Raw genomic sequence first — 19,499 nt, 5'->3', positions numbered from 1 at the left:
TACATGAGAACCAGAATCGAACCGAATTAATCTAGAACTACACTGACCTTAATTCAGTTTGGTTCGGTTCGGTCCAATGGGTTACCAAGATATTCCCTCGTTTCTGATTGAAGAGGAGAACTTCCCTCATCTCTCCCATCGTGAATTTGTTTTTGTAGTTTAAAAGAGATAGAGAGATGAGCCACCGCCGACGCAATTAAAGGCAACTCACAGTCGTAGGTCGCAACCATAGAGAGATGGAGAGAAAGAGAGAGAGGCAGTGAGGCACCAATTGTCCCAGTTCGTAGAGACGATAGAGAGAGAGAGAGAGGCACTGGATGTTGCAGATCACAAAGACGATAGAAAGAGAGAGAGAGAGAAAAGCACCGGTCGTCGCAGGTCACAGAGACGATAAAGAAAGTGAGAGAGAGGCACCGATCATCGTAGGTTGTAGAGACGAGAGAGAAGGAGAAAGAGGGAGAGATCGTCGCGTCACAGGTCGCAGTCGTCGTAGAGACGAGAGAGAGAGAGAGAGAGGGGGGGGCAGGGAGTAGAGAGGGTTAGGGCTTCGAAAAATATCTGTATTTTATTTTTAAAAACTATTTTGGTTTGGTTATTTACAAACCCTGAATCGAAAATCAAACCGAACCTATCGGTTCTTAATTTTTTAACCCAAAACCGAATCGTTATTTGGTTAAAATCAAACCAACCCAATCCAAAACTCACGGATTGATTCGTTTCTCGGTTTGAACCGAATTAATTTGCACCCCTAGCCTCTACTACATAAAACGTGATCAACAATGGGTTGTCAGCAAAGTCGATTATAGGATACAACAGATCAAATTAGAATTCTTGTGATTAGCTTGTCGAATCTAATCATGTTTCTCCTAACACCAAAATCTTAATAACAAAACTTGTGGGGGAAGAGTTTAAAACACATATTTTTTATTTAATATATGTAGATTGAAAACAAATAATCTTTAAATAGATTACCAAGAGGTGTGTTAGACACCCTTTCAAAGAAAACCATTGGATTTGAAATCAATTTGTTAAAAGATCAAAGGGTGCAACTTTTAATTTTATATATATATATATATATATATATATATATATATATATATATATATATATTAAAGTAACAAATATATATATATTTTAAATAACTACATGAATACAAAGGTTGGACCAAAACCGGTTCCAACCGTTTGAATAAATTCTCTAACAATCCATTCACATCTTAAACTCTTTGAATGGTGACAACTACTAAACCCAAGTAGATGAGGCCAAAATCCATTGAACCTCACATATTTATAGTTTTCTTCTTAAAAATTATATTTCAAATGAATCAAATATCACAATCAGGGTTTTTTGGAACTACAATCCTCATTCTCTAAGAAGGATTTGTTAGTTGGAGCTCTCATCTACTTTCAAGTAGTAAAAAAAATGGCCCTAATCCAAGACTGAACCTCACTCTCTTTAGGCCATTAGTTAATCCCAAATTCTAACATTGTGGGTTGGAGGTGTAACTCATTGTGTTGTCTTATGGTGGTTTCAAAATTTTCAATTGAGATCGAGATGAATCAATATCTTTCAACACCGAGATGGATTCATGAGATAAACAAGATGACTTAGATGATATATATGTTGAAAAACTTGGCCAACTAAATGGTGAATTTTTATAATTTAATTAAAATAATTACTTTTTTTAGAATTTAAATATTTATTATCTAAATAAAATATGATTATATGACTAAATATTTTCAAGTCTATCTAATTTTATAACAATAATTATAATTATTTTTACATAAATATACATGAATAAATAATAGCAATAGCTAGAGTTAAAGGCTTTATCTTTTCTGAGACAAGTTGACTCGTCCAAGACAAATCGATATCGTCTATGAACAGGACTTCAAATCAAGATTTGAAACCATGGGCCTATTGTCATAGATTTTTACCATCATTTCTTGCAAATAAGCCCAACGCTTATATTCCCAAGGCATTTTAATTGGCCCACACAACTGTTCATAGTCCCATCCCTTCCACCTCCACATCGTAATGTAAGCCATCTAACTAACCCATTTTAGAAGTCCAATCCAACCATGTGTCTAAATCTACTTCTTTCCACACTTTTTAATCATTTTCTTTTGTAGGCATTGCCGAAGACCACATCTTTGGAACTAAGCCCCAACCCATCTCAATTCAGGCCCACCATTCAATTCTCATTAAAAAAACTCATTGCCCAGGCCTATGATCCAGTTTGTATTAACTAAAAAGAAATTTTTTTTTTCTTCTGATAACTAGGTATCCCCTGTAGATAGCTGACCAAGCCCGTGTCTAGGCTTTTCCCAGTCCATAGCTCCCTTGATCCCAAAGAACCTCGGAATCTTAAATGATCAAGCTCATCATGGTCTATAGAGACCATTCCCAATTTAATTTAAAGCCTAATAAAGGCCATTGCCAATGATTAATACCATGATATGGAGCCGACATTGAGCTCATGTTTTTGGTCCATTAGAGGCCAATTTTTTGGATTGGAATCCAACAAGTTTTGGTCTTGCCTAAATCGATCGTGGCCCAATCGAGGCTCATTTGAGTAGAGCTCTTTGCTTCTCTTCTACAAATTTGGATACATAATTATCATGGAAAGGCATTTCATCACCAACAGTACGTCTTCAACAATTCTAGTTCTAGCATATTGATTTTGGCAAACTCATGTTGATCATTGATCACCATAAGTTTGAGAGGGGATGTTAGAGGATTAAGTATGATGCGGAGTAATAAGTTGTAGTACAATACATCAAATTAGAAGATTATGATTAGGATTTAGAGATAAGGATGATTAAGATTAGAGATAAGGACTAAATATAGATCTAATCTTTTAGGATTCCTGTAATCATCATCATGAATAAATTAATTCCAAATTTCGCAATAAATATTTCCTTGGTCCCATGCTTTGATAGGTTAGATTCCCACTCAAGATTTACTCTCTTTTTTTGTAATATTAATTGAATTCCCTCTTAAGTTTTTCTAGTTGATAACCGGTCATGATAGAATGAAATAAAAGAGGATAGGAAATAATGGTACCTAAAAGTAAGAACTTAAGGGCCTGTCTGGATTGATTTTTTTAAGTGCTTCTGACTCTTGCTAGGAGTCAGAAGCACTTTAAGGGTGTTTGGATAAATAACTCCTAGAGGGAACTACTTTACTTTGGAGTCATTTTAGTGCTTTTTCACGAAATATTGATGGTGCTACTTCTCTAAATTACTTTTGCGCGGAGTCACAAAACACCATAAAAAAGACAGGATTGGGACAAGTATGCCCCTCATAAATTTTGAAAGTTACAAGCATACCCTCAAAAAGGCAATTGGAATAATATTATATTACTATCCATTGATGTGGTGGCAGCATTTTGGTGTAGCATTTGGGACAAGTATGCCCCTCATAAATTTTGAAAATTACAAGCATAAAAAATGCAATTGCAATAATATTATATTACTATCCATTGATGTGGTGATAGCCTTTTGGTGTAGCATTTGGGACAAATATGCCCCTCATAAATTTTGAAAATTACAAGCATACCCTCAAAAATACAATTGAGTAATATTATATTACTATCAATGGATGTGGTAGTAGCTTTTTAGTATAGCATTTGGATTTGGATTTCTAACTCTCCCAAGTGTTCACTCAATGATTTATCTATGAGGGTTCCAATCATGGTTGAAAGTTTCTTCTTGCAAGATTGATGCAAACAATTATATACAAATTTTACTATCCATTGATGTGGTGAAAACTTCTTCATATTTTTAGTAGTTGTTTATATTTCCTCACAATATCTTCCATTTGTTTATAATTTTTAGGTATTTATATAAGTTTTTATGGATAAAAACAATAACTACTTTTATTTCTTTTGGAGCATAATTTGTTGAGTTATAATGTTAAAAATAGTAATTGATACTTATAGGGGTATTTTAATCATTTTAATAGAATCCATAATAGTTTTCAACCACAAAATTACATCAAAAGTACTTTTGACAATACTTTTCAGAACGTACATCCAAACACACAACAGTTATTCACCTACTCTAGATAGTACTTCTAGGAGTACTTATGTTCTAAGTACTTCTGGCTTCTGTATCCACACGAGCCCTAAATGTAGATGGAGAATGTAGGGTAAGAAAGAAATCGAAAAACTCAAGGAAGATGAGACAACATAAAATAAAGAAGAATTCTCAAAGCAAATGTATGATAAAAGAGATGGACGGGAAGAAATGCATTGCTGCTACATGGTGTAAACTCGACCATGAGAATGAAGCCCATCATTACAATGGTTCAAAGAGATGGAGCTTTAAAGAACACTAGGGCAGCCACTTTTTGAAAATGTATAGAGAGCATTCAAAACATAGTTTTAAATCTCGTCTGAGACTGAGACGATTCGTCCGATACATCTTGGTATTGTCCAACAATGAGGCGTATAAACAAGTCAAACATATCAACGAGATTTAAAACCATGGTTCATTTTTCTCATTGTTGAGCAAGACAACTGAAATGTATTAGAAAACTCATCCGAGACGACTCAGTCTCGTTCATGGACGAGACGAGACGTCAAAATTGATGAGTTTTAAAACCATGATTCAAAATGACTTGTGTCTGTATGGATTCTCGGAATACTAAAGACCTTCGTTTCCCCGAGAGGGGCTAGTTCTATAGGCAAAGATATATATACGGAGACCAGGAATAGACATTTGCCACCTTGAGATCCATGTTTAATGGGTATGGAAATTTAGTACCCCGGTCCATGTAATGGATGAGAATGAGGGAAAGTGGTTCTTCGGAACAAGGTATGATCCTCACAACATGTATCCAAGATTAGGCTTGTTAGGAAATCTGTCTTCTTTGTCAGGATAATGATCTAGAAACTTAATCGATGGCACAAATCTTAGAAATAATCATAGCTTCCTAATATCATAGGATAAATCATGGGAGAGTTGTAATGGATCTGTCAAATTAAGGTTTTATGATGCTAAATCTATAAATAATAGAAGAGGGGATGCATTAGTTAAGGAGATTGATTTCCATATCTAACTCAAGCATCGGAGGCTCTTAACTTGTCAGGTACCACTCCAATGCCCGGCAATGACAAAGAAAATGATGCACATGGGATGCATGACGTTTCAAGATGTCATCAATGACAGTTTGGATGTAAGACGATCTCAAGCTGTCATTGATAATGAAAATATCACTCCACAGTAATTAAATATGAATTATATCCATAAGTGGAATGATTAAATATAAATTATAGCCCTAACGTCCCTAGGTGAAGTCGTGAACCACACTTGTATTTATTCTACCATTGCTTTAATTACACACGCCCCTCACAAACCAATCCCCTTACATAGATCCTTGCAAGTTGCAAAAGTCTGTTATATTCCTCAAAATGGGATATGAAGCTGAGTTGATAACCCACTCATCAAGGTTGCAACCATATAAAGCAACTCAAACAAAACAAGTCCAACACCAAATAATAGCATCAGTAGAATTATCATCAAAAATATCCCCTCCCACCAACATAACCACCACCATTTCATTCTTCAATCATGTTCTCTAAATCTTCTCCTTTTATTTGTTTATTCTTTAAGTAAGCTTGGAAGAGAGGTTCAATAATTTTCTCCCAACATGAACATCAAGAAGAAGACCATGAGTCTTCTCCTATTACTCCAATATACAGTTTTTGCCTTTGATCATCAATTCTCCATTGGTCACCACCACCAACATTCCATACTCACTGATAAATCGACTCTTCTGGCTTATAAAAAGACCATAATATCTGACCCAGGATCTGTACTAGCAAACTGGCATGAAGATTCACATGTTTGCAGCTTCACAGGTGTGAAGTGCAACCGAAGGCAGCATCGAGTGTCTAAGCTCCAGCTCAATATGACCGATATTGAGGGACCACTATCACCACTCATTGCAAATCTCACTGGCCTCCGCTTTCTTGATCTCTCTTCTAACCGTTTATTTGGTCCTATTCCAACTGAATTTGCCAACTTACGTTTCCTACGACACTTGCAGCTTAAATGGAACCGTCTCCATGGACAAATTCCCGAGTCTCTCTCCCTCCTATCCGAACTTCATTATTTACATTTAGGAGAAAATAACTTAACAGGTACGATTCCTTCGTCCATCTTCTCCAATTGTACATACTTGTTCTACCTAGACCTCTCAAATAACTCCCTCACTGGTGAAATTCCCTCGGAGGGCGGAAATCTACCACAACTTTGGGGCCTCTTTTTATATATGAATAATTTGAGAGGAAAAATACCGGTGGCTTTATCGAATTTTTCAAATTTACTCGATTTGGATGTCGAGAGCAACCATCTTTCGGGTGAATTGCCATCTGAAGTAGTTGTTAAGCTGCAGCATCTTGAACATCTTCATTTATCAGATAATGATATGGTTAGCCATGATAATAACACGAATCTTGAGCCATTCTTCGCCTCCCTTTTGAACCTTACTCATCTACAAGAGCTCGAATTGGGGGCTATGAAACTGGGGGGAAGATTGCCCCATATCATTGGTCAACTTGGGACCAACTTATCATTTATTAGTCTAGAAGATAACCTAATCTTCGGACCGATCCATTCACATGTAGCAAATCTCTCGAACCTCACGTTTCTTAACTTGTCCAGTAATCTTCTTCATGGTACAATTCCCAGAGAGATTGGTGAGTTGAAGGAACTAGAACGGCTTGTCTTGTCTAATAACTATTTAGAGGGTGAAATTCCAGCAACATTAGGACTTATTCCTAAAATGGGTTTGCTTGATTTATCGAAGAACAGATTATCTGGTGAGATTCCATCAAGTCTAGGAAATCTAAATCTTCTTCTTTATTTGCTCCTGAACAACAATTTCCTTTCAGGTGAAATACCAAAAAGTTTAGGAATGTGTAGGACCTTAAATAGGCTTGATTTGTCCTACAATAGATTAACTGGAAAGGTACCTCAAGAAATATCAGGACTTAGAGAAATCAGAATTTTTTTGAATCTTTCCCATAATCTTCTACAAGGTCCTTTACCAATTGAGATTAGTAAGATGGAATCAGTCCAAGAAATTGATTTATCATCAAATCTCTTCACTGGAAACATTTTTCCTCAACTAGCAAGCTGTATTGAAGTAAAGCTGATCAATCTCGCACACAATTCTCTTCGAGGGAAGCTTCCCGAATCATTGGGAGAGCTTCGAAACCTTGAGACTCTCGACGTATCTAACAATTCCTTATCGGGAACGATACCAATCAGCCTCGGTAAATGTCCTAGCCTCACATTATTAAATATTTCATTTAATGGCTTTGAGGGATCGATACCCACCGGTGGCATATTCAATTCGGTGACAAATTTTACATTCGTGGGCAATCCCCATCTATGTGGGTCAGTTCCTGGAGTACCCATTTGTTCGAAAAGGCAACATTGGTCTCGTTCGCGTAAGTTCGTGATCTTGGTTTCATCTGTTGTATCTGCTTCAGTTTTTCTAACGACAGTCTTTTGTGTGATTGGATTTCGACGCATCAAAGGAATGCTATCCTCAGAAAACGATGAGATGTTCAGAGGATCGACACCAGAATTGAAGCTAAGTTTCCCAAGAATCACTTACAAACAACTGTCAGAGGCAACCGGTGGATTTGATCAAGACAGACTTGTAGGGTCGGGTGGTTACGGGCACGTCTATAAAGGTGTTCTAAAGGATGGAACTGTGGTGGCTATCAAAGTGTTGCAGTTGAAAACGGGCAATTCTACAAAGAGCTTCAATAGAGAATGTCAAGTCTTGAAGAGGATTAGACACCGAAACCTAATGAGAATTGTAACAGCATGTAGTCTACCAGATTTTAAGGCTTTAGTTCTTCCTTATATGGCGAATGGAAGCTTGGAGAGTTGTCTTTATCCACACCAAGGCGATGGTTTGGGTTTGGGTTCTTCGGGTTTGAGTTTAATTCAGAGAGTAAACATTTGCAGTGATATAGCGGAGGGGATGGCTTATTTGCATCATCATTCGCCTGTTAAGGTTATACACTGTGATTTGAAGCCAAGCAATGTTCTTCTTAACGACGACATGACTGCACTTGTTTCTGATTTTGGAATTTCAAGGTTGGTGATGACTGTTGGAGTGGGGAATACTGGAATTGTTGAGAACATGGGGAACTCTACTGCAAATATGCTATGTGGGTCTATTGGATATATTGCACCAGGTACTCTTTCAATCTTGTTCTTGAAATTGAATTTATTTATTTTCGTTAAAATTTAATTTGATTGTTTGTGCTAACCATTTGATATGTTGACCCTTCTATTTTATTTTTTTTAATGGTCCACAAGAATATGATAGATGAGATGGTTATGATCATCTTAAAGAGTGATGGATTTCTGTTGATTCTGTAGCTAATTATTGCATTATATTCATTATGTAGCTAATTAGGTGCAAGAAGTAATGATAACAAAACTTTTTTTTTTTTTTTCTTGGTGGGGTTAGTGGTTAGCAAAAGAAGGGTCAAGAGGTTTGAACCTAAGACCTTGGGAACAACCTCCACAAATCAGAAATAAGAGATTACATGAAACAATTTACATGATTTGGTAAAATTGCCTGTCTACGGCATGGTTTCAAAACTCGGTTTGATCGTCCATGGATGAGACCGAGTTATCTCGGACGATTCAACTTGTTTTGGACAAGACAAACCTTTTAACTCAGTTTATAATGATTGGTTTTCATATATTTAAATTAAAATATATAATTATGTCTTTTAATAAAATAAGGTAGATTAAATAGAAGATATTTAGTTATAAAATCATGTTTTATTTATATAATAAGTATTTAAATTCTAAAAAAAATTAATAGTTTAATGAAAATCTACAAAATCCCAGTTGACTCGAGTAAGAGGTGCACTGCCAAATGTACAATCCATTTTGTCAATATAACATCACCAACGAAAGACAAGTCACAAATATTACAGCCGGTTACATCTAATCGATAAATTTTTATGGGACCTATTAAATGATGTCCCCTCTCCTTGTTTGTGATCATTTTTACTACCATGGCATTAGAGTTTTCATGAGCCACTTTTTCTTCTTTTTTTCTTTCTTTTTAAAAAACATTTTTATATCTTTTGTAGAGTATGGATTTGGGTCAAGTACATCTACAAAGGGAGATGTATACAGCTTTGGCATTCTGGTGCTCGAGATGGTGACTGGAAAGAGACCTACTGATGAAATGTTTGGTGTCGGGCTGAGCCTCCACAAATGGGTGAAGAATCACTATCATGGAAGGGTAGAGAAGGTGATAGACTCTTCCTTAATGAGAGATGCAAGAAATGAGACCCCTGAAGTTAAGAATATGTGGGAAGTCGCCATTGGTGAACTTATCGAATTAGGTCTCCTTTGCACTCAGGATGCACCCTCAACTAGGCCTACCATGCTTGATGCTGCTGATGACTTGGATCGGCTTAAGAGATATCTTGACGGAGACACGACTGCCACATTTGCTTCTTCCCTTGGGATATCATCTTCTTCTATCGGGGGTGATTGACGTATAATTACATCTTCAGTTGTAAAAAAAATTCTGTAAAAATGTGTCTAATATATAGCTTTCCTGCCTATACATTTGATCTGTAACTTGTAGAATATTTATTTCCTGTGTCAACAATAGATGCAATTGGAATGTATAAATTTCTATCCTGCCTAGCTCTATAACTCTTTTAGACAAATAAAGAATCTCAAACTTGAAAATTACATACATACATACACACAACATAAAAAAATAAAATTAAAAAGTAAAAAAATTGAAATTACTAGAACAGCTATGCATTTTGTTAAGTGGGACCCACGTCACTATAAATGATTGAATACATACTCATTATACCGAAAATATGAAAAGGATAAAATGGGTATTTGATTAAAAGAATTGAGGATATTATATTCTACTAGGTTAGACCCCTAACTAAACAAAATGAGGAAAGCCAATTACTAGACAACTTTTAGTACCAGATTTTCTCTACAAGTTTGATCTCCGTACAATCTTTTTGGTAAATAATAGGGAGATTCTATTGCCAACCAATTTTTGTAACGACTCCCTAGGTGTGTGCCAATTCTTTGGTGATTTACATATGAATTGGGGAGGCATTAACAAAAGTTAGTGTGGCAATAGAATCTCTCAATAAAAAGCAAACAACTTTGTACAAAAATGTTCTTCCCAATTGGATGATTATGTTCATGCCAAGGCTTCAATTGCAAAACAATTTTTATTTGTATAACATAATATTATTTTAACCCGTTGTGAAATTATCAATATTAGGAACATCCCCTTTGAAAATGCAAGATGATATATGTTTATCCCTTCACCAAAAGTCAACATCACCCACTAAGGGATACCACAGGGACTTTAAGACTTTACTCAAAGAATAATACTGAAGTGACCTTAAGATTGGATCTCACATTGCACACCCTAACGTGAAAGTATATGAGAAATGCATCTATGGTTCCCATATACTTTCACATCAAGATGTGCTATACTCATAAAATGTCCAAAATTTCCTCCCAAGAAAGAAAATTACTTAAATGCCATTACATGTTTTCAAAAGAGAAAAACATAGATGTTAAGGTGAAGAGTCCATCTTCTAGGGTTTTGTTCATCAGTTTGGCTTTTTCCCTGAATCAGTTCATCATAAAGGATTTTCATTAAGAATCACCCATTCCTCCATTCTTCTCCTTCACATTTCCCCATTAACAACCTCCATTACCATCTTGAAGTAATCCTGTAATTTGTACAGTAAGTGACGGTCAAAGCTCTCTGATGAGGTTCTAAACATATATTTAGCACAAAATCTTCCTTTTGTCAACAAATGAGGGAATATTTAATGTTATCCAATCTTTCTTGAAAACTATGGATTTCAAAACAACTACACCATCCTCATAAGAATAAAATAAATTAATAAATAAACAAATTGAGTGCCAACTTCAGAGAGACTTCAAATTGAATAATGTGATGAAATAACCTAGAATGCCTTTTGATGGATGCGTTTGTGGTCTGGAGTTACGCATAATTTAAAATTATCTTTCTCTTTATAAGCATGCACTAGAGGGTAAACCTGGCTAGTAATTAGTATAAGTGTGGTTAGTAATTAGTAGTTGAAGAAGGATTTTATATTGAGATCATGGTAGCAATCCTCGTAGACTTCAACTTAGAAAGCAATTGGTACCTTTATGAGATTTATTATTTGACATATCCTTGGTCTTCTCTTGTAGGCTAATGTCAAATGACCTAAAATGCCATCATCTTCGATCTCCAACCAGAAAGCCATTTTTTCCTCCTAATATTTGCCATCATCAAGCTATTTAACCTATGTCGTAAATTTATTTTTAATTTGTTCAACCTTTTTTTCAACCACTCCTTAACCGTTTTGTATTAAAAAAAAAAAACCCTAGATTTTCTACCCAAAAGTCCATTGTTTTCAACTTCACCCAAAAAATATATATATCTTACCTTTAGATTTGTAGGTTGAAGTAGAAAGAATCCTAAGTTTGATGAAATTACAAATTTTGAAGATGAAAAATCAAGAGTTGGAGAAGATAAATTTGGAGAGAAAAAAAAAATTCTAGGGATTTTAACTACAGGTTCAAGATGTATGAGAGCAGGGGCGGAGCTAGTGGGGGCAATTGCCCCCACAGAACTTTGAGACACCCCTATATTTTCAACTAATTACATGCCCCATTGGTCCTCACTCCCTCACCTCTCTCTCCATTTGCACCCACACCCTCATCTCCCTCCAATTTTTCCCCCCACACCCTCACCTCCCTCCATTCAAGTTCTTCAACTATACAACTAATCATAGTTTGCCCCCACTACAGGAAAACCCTGGTTCCACCCTTGTACGAGAGCATGCAGGTCATTTTCATTAACCAAACCTAGCTATCACATAAGATTGACATCGAGTCTCGAGGGGACATGCCATCAGTTTGAAAATTTAGTGGGTCATCTTAAATATTTTCCAAAAGAAAAACACTTTCCTTAATAATTTAGCAAGATTACAAATCTTATATAGTAAGCGTCGTTGGGCCCACATGGATTACCATGTTCTCAATCCAACCCTATATCTTTCTAGATTTCATGGAAAAGCTCAGATTCACAAAATTTCGAAAAAAGAAAATTTTGAACTTGTTCCGAGGTGATGAAAATGGAAGCTTTCAAAACTTAAAATTAAAATTCAACAAGGAAAAGATAATGATTTTTTGAAAGAAATAAAAACATATTCAAAGTTCTTAGAATTTTGTCCTCTACAAGCCTATGGCTCTACATACCTATGGCATCAGATCATATTTTGGGATGCCAAGATGTGGGCTCACAACCCTTGGTAAGAGTTGAAATCTTACTAAGTTAGTCAGGCTAGACTTCCTCTTTCCAAAACGTGGAGGAATATGGCACCAAAGAAAAAACTTGGACACCATGTCAGAATCACATCCCAACACCTAAGTGCCATACTCCAGCCAGCCATTCCACACCAAAAAAAAAAGAAAAAAGTCCACTGCCCTTGCTAAATTTACATTATAAAATTAGGAAAATGCTGAAATGACTTCCTTTAATACTGAGCTCAGCCCTGCACTGACGTGGCAGTAGGTAAAGGATGGTTGATTTTTTCTTTGTATCCCGAGGAAAAAAATCTATCCTTCTCTGTATACTACCATGTCAGCACAGTATTGAGTACAGTGTGGATGGGAGTCAGTTTAGAGCTGACTCATAAAATAATTGGGATTCCAACAAACAGGGGGGGCTTGGAGGTACTTTTCATTGTCACGCTCATTTGCACACATGACATGGTATTTGGCAACGAGTGGTGTTGCACTTAAGATGGTTGTGCACTCGTGTCCCAAAAGTTTTGGTAATCAGTGCACTCCGGGTGGTCAATCCACTTAAATTTGCTTCCTTACTAGTATCACATTATCTCTTGATAAGCTTAGTTTTCAAATCGCTTTCTTGTTTTGTCTTCGCACCTAAGGATATCAATAAGACATCTCGTTTACAACAAAGTCCAAACTGATTTAATCATTTTTGTGAAGGAAATTTCTAATAGTATGTAAAACGTTTTATGGCCGACATTGGGAAGCTTATGGGCATGAAAAAATGTATCTGATTTAGGCAAGACACGTGGTATCGATAGATTGTGTTTTATGTTGAGGTCAAATCAATGTGTGTCTCAAGGTCAACCCTCTATTTATTAATTCCAATATTGGGATATTCATCTTTCAAATAATGACACGCGGCATGATATTGATTGGAAAGACAATCGATTAGTCAAAGATCAAGAAGTGTTTTTGATAAACTAATCATCCAAATTGATATAATCAACAATTGAACATTTATGAAATAAAATCTTTGTAAATGTAGTTACGAAATCACCCTAGCTACAATGTAAAAGTGATGTATCTTTATGCTAGCACAAAGTAACATATCAGAACTAAGTGATCTAATCATAAGTAGTTCAAGATAATGATTCAGTGTATCCATGTACACATTAATAGAATACAAGATAATTATTAGTTAATACCATCTCGTAATCGTATATTTTTTTAAATTTAAGTAAGAAACATGCAATTGGTTACATAATATCAATATCCTTAATCATATTTGTAGGAATCAAAAAAATTTGATCTTAAGTATTAGAAAAGGAAATATTCCGACCTGACCTAAAGTCGATTATACTAGTGGTTCAGTCAGCCAAGGGATGTGACCCATCATCGATCCACGCCTCAATCAGTTTGACCACAAAGGAATCCGACCATTTATTTATGCCTAAGGTGGTTCATCTTCCTAAGGTGTAATGTCTTATATATCCATTATATATCTCGAGGAAATTTCATTAATGGTTAAGTTTGATCAATTAAATATAATATTTTTTCTAAAAAAATGATTTTCAAACATTTAAAGACACTATTAGGTTCACATCGAAAAAATATTCAAAATAGCCTATAAGTTTATAAAGACAAAGCCCGAGACATATACCTTTTAAATAAAAGAAAACAAATTAAAAAAAAAAAAAAAAAAAAAAACCTTTACATTCTCAAGTCACTATAAATATCAAACTTATTAGAAATTTACAACTTTTTCATTCTCTTCTTCAAAAACAAACCCTGACTTCCTTAGAGTTAGAAGAATCAATTCAAGGACTATAGAGTGGGATTCAAGACTCGATTAAAAAGAGAAAAAGATTCGTCTTATCAAGGACTTCACATCGATCTATGTAAATTGTGTGTTCACCGGAGAAGGTTGGAAAGGGAATAAAGACTTTGGAACTAGATCTTGGAGTTATTGCTTTGTAGACTCATTGACGTAAAAACTCTTCCCTTCTACTATTTAGTTGCCAAGTTTTTAACAGAAAATCGTTTTGCATCAAAAAACTAGATTTAGATTTCAATATAAAAGCATATTCTTCAAAAACATTCCTAATTAGATGGTTTCCATTCTTTGATCTTATTTTAGTTTTGTAAATCTTGAGTTAGAAAGTAGAAAATGAGTAGATCTAATATTTATTATGCTTATCAATGGTTTAGAAAACTATAAAAAGATTGTATGTGATTTTAGGGTGAAATAAAAAAAAAAGAAGACAATAAAAAAAATTACATTCGGTCGACCCAACAAAGATCAGTTAACCTACCGCAGTCAACCCACCCATAATCCCATGAAGCAATCCAATTTATGCAACTATCGGGTTTAATTAATCCAAAAAAGTCTCGATCGACCGACCGATCGACCTATGGCTCCAATATCTCTCAGGTTTGCTCAACCGACCTACCTCAATTGCCCGACCCTATGTTGAAAACTCCATTTAATATAGTTTTCAATACAATTTTAAGTAAATGTCATATTTAATTTTAGTTTTTCATTTACTAAGGTATTTAATGAAAATAAGGGAATACCTCTCATTTGGAAATAATAAAAATAATTTCAAAATACAAAACTCAAATAATCAAAATCTAATTTTTGAGTTCAAGAACAAAATGTGGATATCATCGTTTTCGTCAGGTTTTCAATCCCCGTTTTCTTTGACTTTCCTTTCAAATTAAGTTTCAAAAATTATATGTTATCAAATCTTGTAATTAAGACTTCCAATTCCAAAAACTAATTTTACATTTGAAGAACTTTGAAAAATTACATTTTTCAATACTTAACCAAATTTTCACAATTTTAACCATTTTCTATTTTATCACATTTTTCAAGTCTTTCTCAACCAAGACCATCATATGGAATTGGTTGATACCTTAGAATCACAAATAATTTCAAAACGAATATACTTTGATAGATACTTAGAATGGTAGATAATTTATCGATGAATTGATAAATAAATAGAAAGAATATATGTTTTCGACTAATTGATGAAATAATAGCTCCAGTCTTATGCAGTTGTAATGTCACATCATGCATGATAGACAAATTGATGGATGGCTATCTCATGTTCCCATGACCATGTGAGATAAGATTGATGGATGGATGTAACTAAAGGGTACTGCCATAGCTTATTTGAATTTCAATATAAACAAATTATATATATATATATATATATATATATATATATATATATAAGAAAAACTACTTTTGTTTACCAAAAAAGGATCGTAGAAAATCAAGAAAGAGTGATGTGTTACTATATTTTCAAAAGGGTCGAGTCAATACACTTGATGTTCTATCATCTTCGGTAATATGAAATACCTTAAAAAGTAATATAGATCGAAGATCCAGGAATTTCTCCTCTTATTTTCTGATAAACATTTATGTGTAAATGCGATCTTTGTATAGTATAGAGGTAATTAAGGTTCACATTGCATTGCCTCTTGTTAGACTTAGATGCGAGGAGTTTTCTCTTAGGCTAGTTAGTGATCACTAAGAATCTGTAGTAGTCAAATAGTTGATCTTACCTTTAGTTGAACTCAATATTAGGTTCTTAGTCAATGGCCAGTTTTGGTTGAATAAATGGTCACCCAATTATGTTATGCTAAACCGATCACAAAATCAGATAAAAATGATGGGATTCCATACTAGAGGTTCGAAGAAAAACCCACTTAATCCGTCCAATAAAAGTTAGATTTTTCCACTTCAAAAGTTCAAGGTGAAGAATGAGAAGAGTCACCAACCATCGAACCAATTAAGGCCGTTGACATTGGAGATAGGGAAAAAAATAATAAAACATTTATCAAAATCTTGCTAATAGAGCAAGAGAATAAGGGATTAATAAAATTTCAAAGAAAGAACAGGGAAGTATTTGCGTAGTCCTTTGAGGACATACTGAGCCTAAACCCAAAAATTAGATGTCATCAAGATCCCAGTTATCCTCCGATGTGACAGAAAATGATACCACTGGCACCAAAACAATGGGATACAATAAACGAGAAAATAGAGAAGCTACTGTGAGCAAACTTCATCAGAGAGGTGCAATATACCAGTTGGATGGCATATAGAGCAGTAGTGCCAAAACAAAATGGTATGATCTGAATGTGTATAGATTTCAATAATTTGAACAAAATATGTCTAAAAGATTGCTTTTATTTACCTCGGATTGGCCAACTGGTGGATGCTACGTCAAAACATGACCTCTTGTCTTTCATCGATGGTTGTTTTGGGTATAACCAGGTCATAATGCATCCAAATGACTAAGAAAAGACATCTTTTATCATTGACAGAGGAACTTTCTATTACAGAGTCATGCCCTTCCACCTAAAAAATGCAGGGCAACTTATCAAAGGCTTTTCACTCGAATGTGTAGGAAACATATTGGAAAGAAAATGGACATGTACCTAGATGATGCTCTAATCAAGAGTGCAAAACGGCATGATCATATTCGAGATTTAAAAAAGGCATTTAAAATATTGATGAAGTATCAGATTAAGCTAAATCCAGCAAAGTGTGCCTTCATAGTCTCCTCAGTGAAGTTTTTTGGGTATCTAGTGACAAATAGAGGAATCGAAGTCAATCCAAATCAAATTAGAGCCTTTATTGATATGTTGTCACCAAAAACCAAGAAAGAGGTTCAACGTCTAATAAGGGAATCGCAGCCCTAAACTGCTTTATAGCAAGAACTTCAAATATGTGTCAACCTCTCTTCCAACTTTTTCATAGAAAGAAACATATGGAAATAAGGGCAGAGTGCAAAGAAGATTTTCAAAACTGAAAAAGTATCTTGGACAGCCTCTAATACTTTCAAAGCCGCAGATAGAAAAGAAGTTGCAACTCTATCTAGCATCGTTAGTAGAAGCAATCAGCTTTTCCTAGTTAGGATAGATAAATCAACAAAAAAGCCGGTCTACTTCACTAGCAAGACATTTGTCGACATAGAAATAAGATACATACTATTAAAAAATGTGGCAATATCTTTAGTATACACGACAAGGAAGTTAAGACCATATTTTCAAGCATATTTGATTGAGGTTTTAGCGGAATAATCACTCAACGCTGTATTAAGCAAGTTTGATCTTTTGAGCTGAATGGTAAACTGGTCCATTGAACTTAGTGAGTTTGAAATCTCATTTTTCCCAAAAACAACGATGAAGGGACATCTAGTAGCTGGGTTTTTCATAGATTTCCTAAGGAATGTTTCGACTCATTAGAAGAAGAAATAACAATAGATCTACCACAAGGTGAAGAAAAGACCACAGGACCTTGGTCAACCAAGACTGGGTGGAGATTGCTGGTGGATGGTGCATCAAACAATAAATTTTTGGGGGTAGGACTTGTAATAATTACCCCTAAGAACTTCAAGCTAAAGAAGGCAATCTGATTTGGATTCTAGGCCTCTAATAATGAGGCAAAGTATGAAACCATCATCTTGGGATTGAAAATGGCTTCTCATATGAACATAACACAGTTTGCAGTCTACAATGACTCTCAGTTGGTTGTCAGACACATCAATGGAATTTATGAAGCCAAACATGAGCGAATGAAGCATATTAAGCATCGTCAAAAGGTGGATAAAGAAGATTGGGTAGGTGGAGGTCTTCCAATTACCCAGACTGGATAATCAACATGCGGATTTTTTAGCATGTGGAGCATCAATGCTGAAAATAGATTCCTCAAGGGACATCAAAGTCCAGTATCAAGATAATCCAAGCATCATGCAAAGAAAGGTGATTATCATAGATCAACTTCAAAAAGTTAGCTAAAGTTGGATGGGTCATCTTAAGGCCTACCTCAAGGAAGGAACCTTACAAAAAGATAAAAAAGAAGTAAGAAAAACAATATACAAAGCAAGTTGTTACACCCTAGTCAATGACGTCATGTACAAAAGGTCATTTGGAGGACCTTACTTATGATGTATAAGATAAGAAGAAGCGAGGAACTCCTCAAAGAGATTCATGAAGGAGAATCCAGTAACTACTTGGGTGGACGATCACTTGCTCGTAATGTCATATGACTGAAGGTACTTTTGGCCCTTCATACAAATAGGTGTTATTCAGTAAGTAAGACAATGTGATCCATGCTAACAAGACACTTCAACCATTCATCAGCCAGTTGAACTATTACGGCCTAAGAAAAGTCAATGGCCTTTTGCTCAATGGGCCTAGATATTTTAGGACTGCTACCTATGGCTCCAAGACAGAAACAATTCCTTCTGGTAGCAACAAGCTATTTCACAAAAAAGGATAGAAACAAAATCATTGTCACGTATTTGAGAGTTTGAAGTAAGAAATTTCCTTTGGAAAAATATTGTTACTTGGTTTAGAGTTCTGAAGCTTATCGTCACAAATAATGGAAAGCGGTTTGAAGGACGGATGGTTCTTAACTTTTAGAAAAGTTTCGGGATCCGTCAGTTCTTCTCAACTCTTCGGAACCTCGAGGGAATGGGCAAGTGGAAGCTACCAATAAACCCTAAGTAATAATCTAAAGAAGAGATTTGGTGACACAAAAGGAACATGGGTCGATAAACTCCATAGAGCTCTATGGGCCTATATAACTATACCAAGGAAAAGTATAAGGGAATCTCCTTACACTCTCGTGTTTGGAGTAGAAGCAATCATACCTACCGAACTCAATTTTCCAACTACTAGAAGTCAATTCAATATAATCATGGAAAATGATGACCTTCTAATTAAAGCGCTAGATCTCATTGAAGAAAAAAATATAAGATGTTATGATTCACCTTGCAGCATACCAACAACTTAAGAGATCATACAACCGCAAAGTCCACTGAAGGACTTTCAAACCTAGAAATCTGGTACTAAAGAAAGTGTTTAAAAACAATAAAGATATTAATATTCGGGCAAATTGGAAGGTCCTTATATAGTCGGTAGTCGGTAAGGTAAGAACAGTATTTGCTTAAAAATTCCAAGTGGAGATGTATTATAGCGTCCATGGAACACAATAAAACTACGTAAGTATTATTAGTAGAGTCTGTAATTTTTCTTTCAATAATAAAAAGTTTACAACCAGGTTGCATGGAATTATATCCCAACTCAAATAATCAATGCAGTTATAAACCTACAACTAAGAACTCA

The 19,499-nt window shown here is 35.1% G+C and overlaps 1 protein-coding gene across 1 annotated transcript; it reads left to right on the top strand.

Moving 5' to 3' along the window:
- Window positions 1-5,569: 5,569 nt before the first annotated feature.
- On the top strand, window positions 5,570-9,691 carry LOC147389116 (putative leucine-rich repeat receptor-like serine/threonine-protein kinase At2g24130). Its single transcript, XM_086417473.1, has 2 exons — window positions 5,570-8,224; window positions 9,140-9,691. Exons 1-2 carry the CDS (start codon window positions 5,656-5,658, stop codon window positions 9,550-9,552), a joined length of 2,982 nt encoding a protein of 993 aa, XP_086273599.1. The 5' UTR covers window positions 5,570-5,655; the 3' UTR covers window positions 9,553-9,691.
- The last annotated feature ends 9,808 nt before the right edge of the window (window positions 9,692-19,499 follow it).

This window comes from Akebia trifoliata, chromosome 12 (assembly GCF_017979445.1).
Source record: "Akebia trifoliata isolate Shusen 1 chromosome 12, ASM1797944v1, whole genome shotgun sequence".
Lineage (NCBI taxonomy): Eukaryota > Viridiplantae > Streptophyta > Magnoliopsida > Ranunculales > Lardizabalaceae > Akebia > Akebia trifoliata.
Note: the sequence above shows the minus strand (reverse complement) of the source record. Positions and strands in the feature narration are given on the sequence as shown.

Bases quoted from the DNA above. Each gene is read 5' to 3' on its own strand.
- LOC147389116 (XM_086417473.1), top strand. From the start codon at position 5,656: ATGAACATCAAGAAGAAGACCATGAGTCTTCTCCTATTACTCCAATAT. The intron at 8,225-9,139 runs GTACTCTTTCAA...TATCTTTTGTAG, and splicing joins TATTGGATATATTGCACCAG to AGTATGGATTTGGGTCAAGT.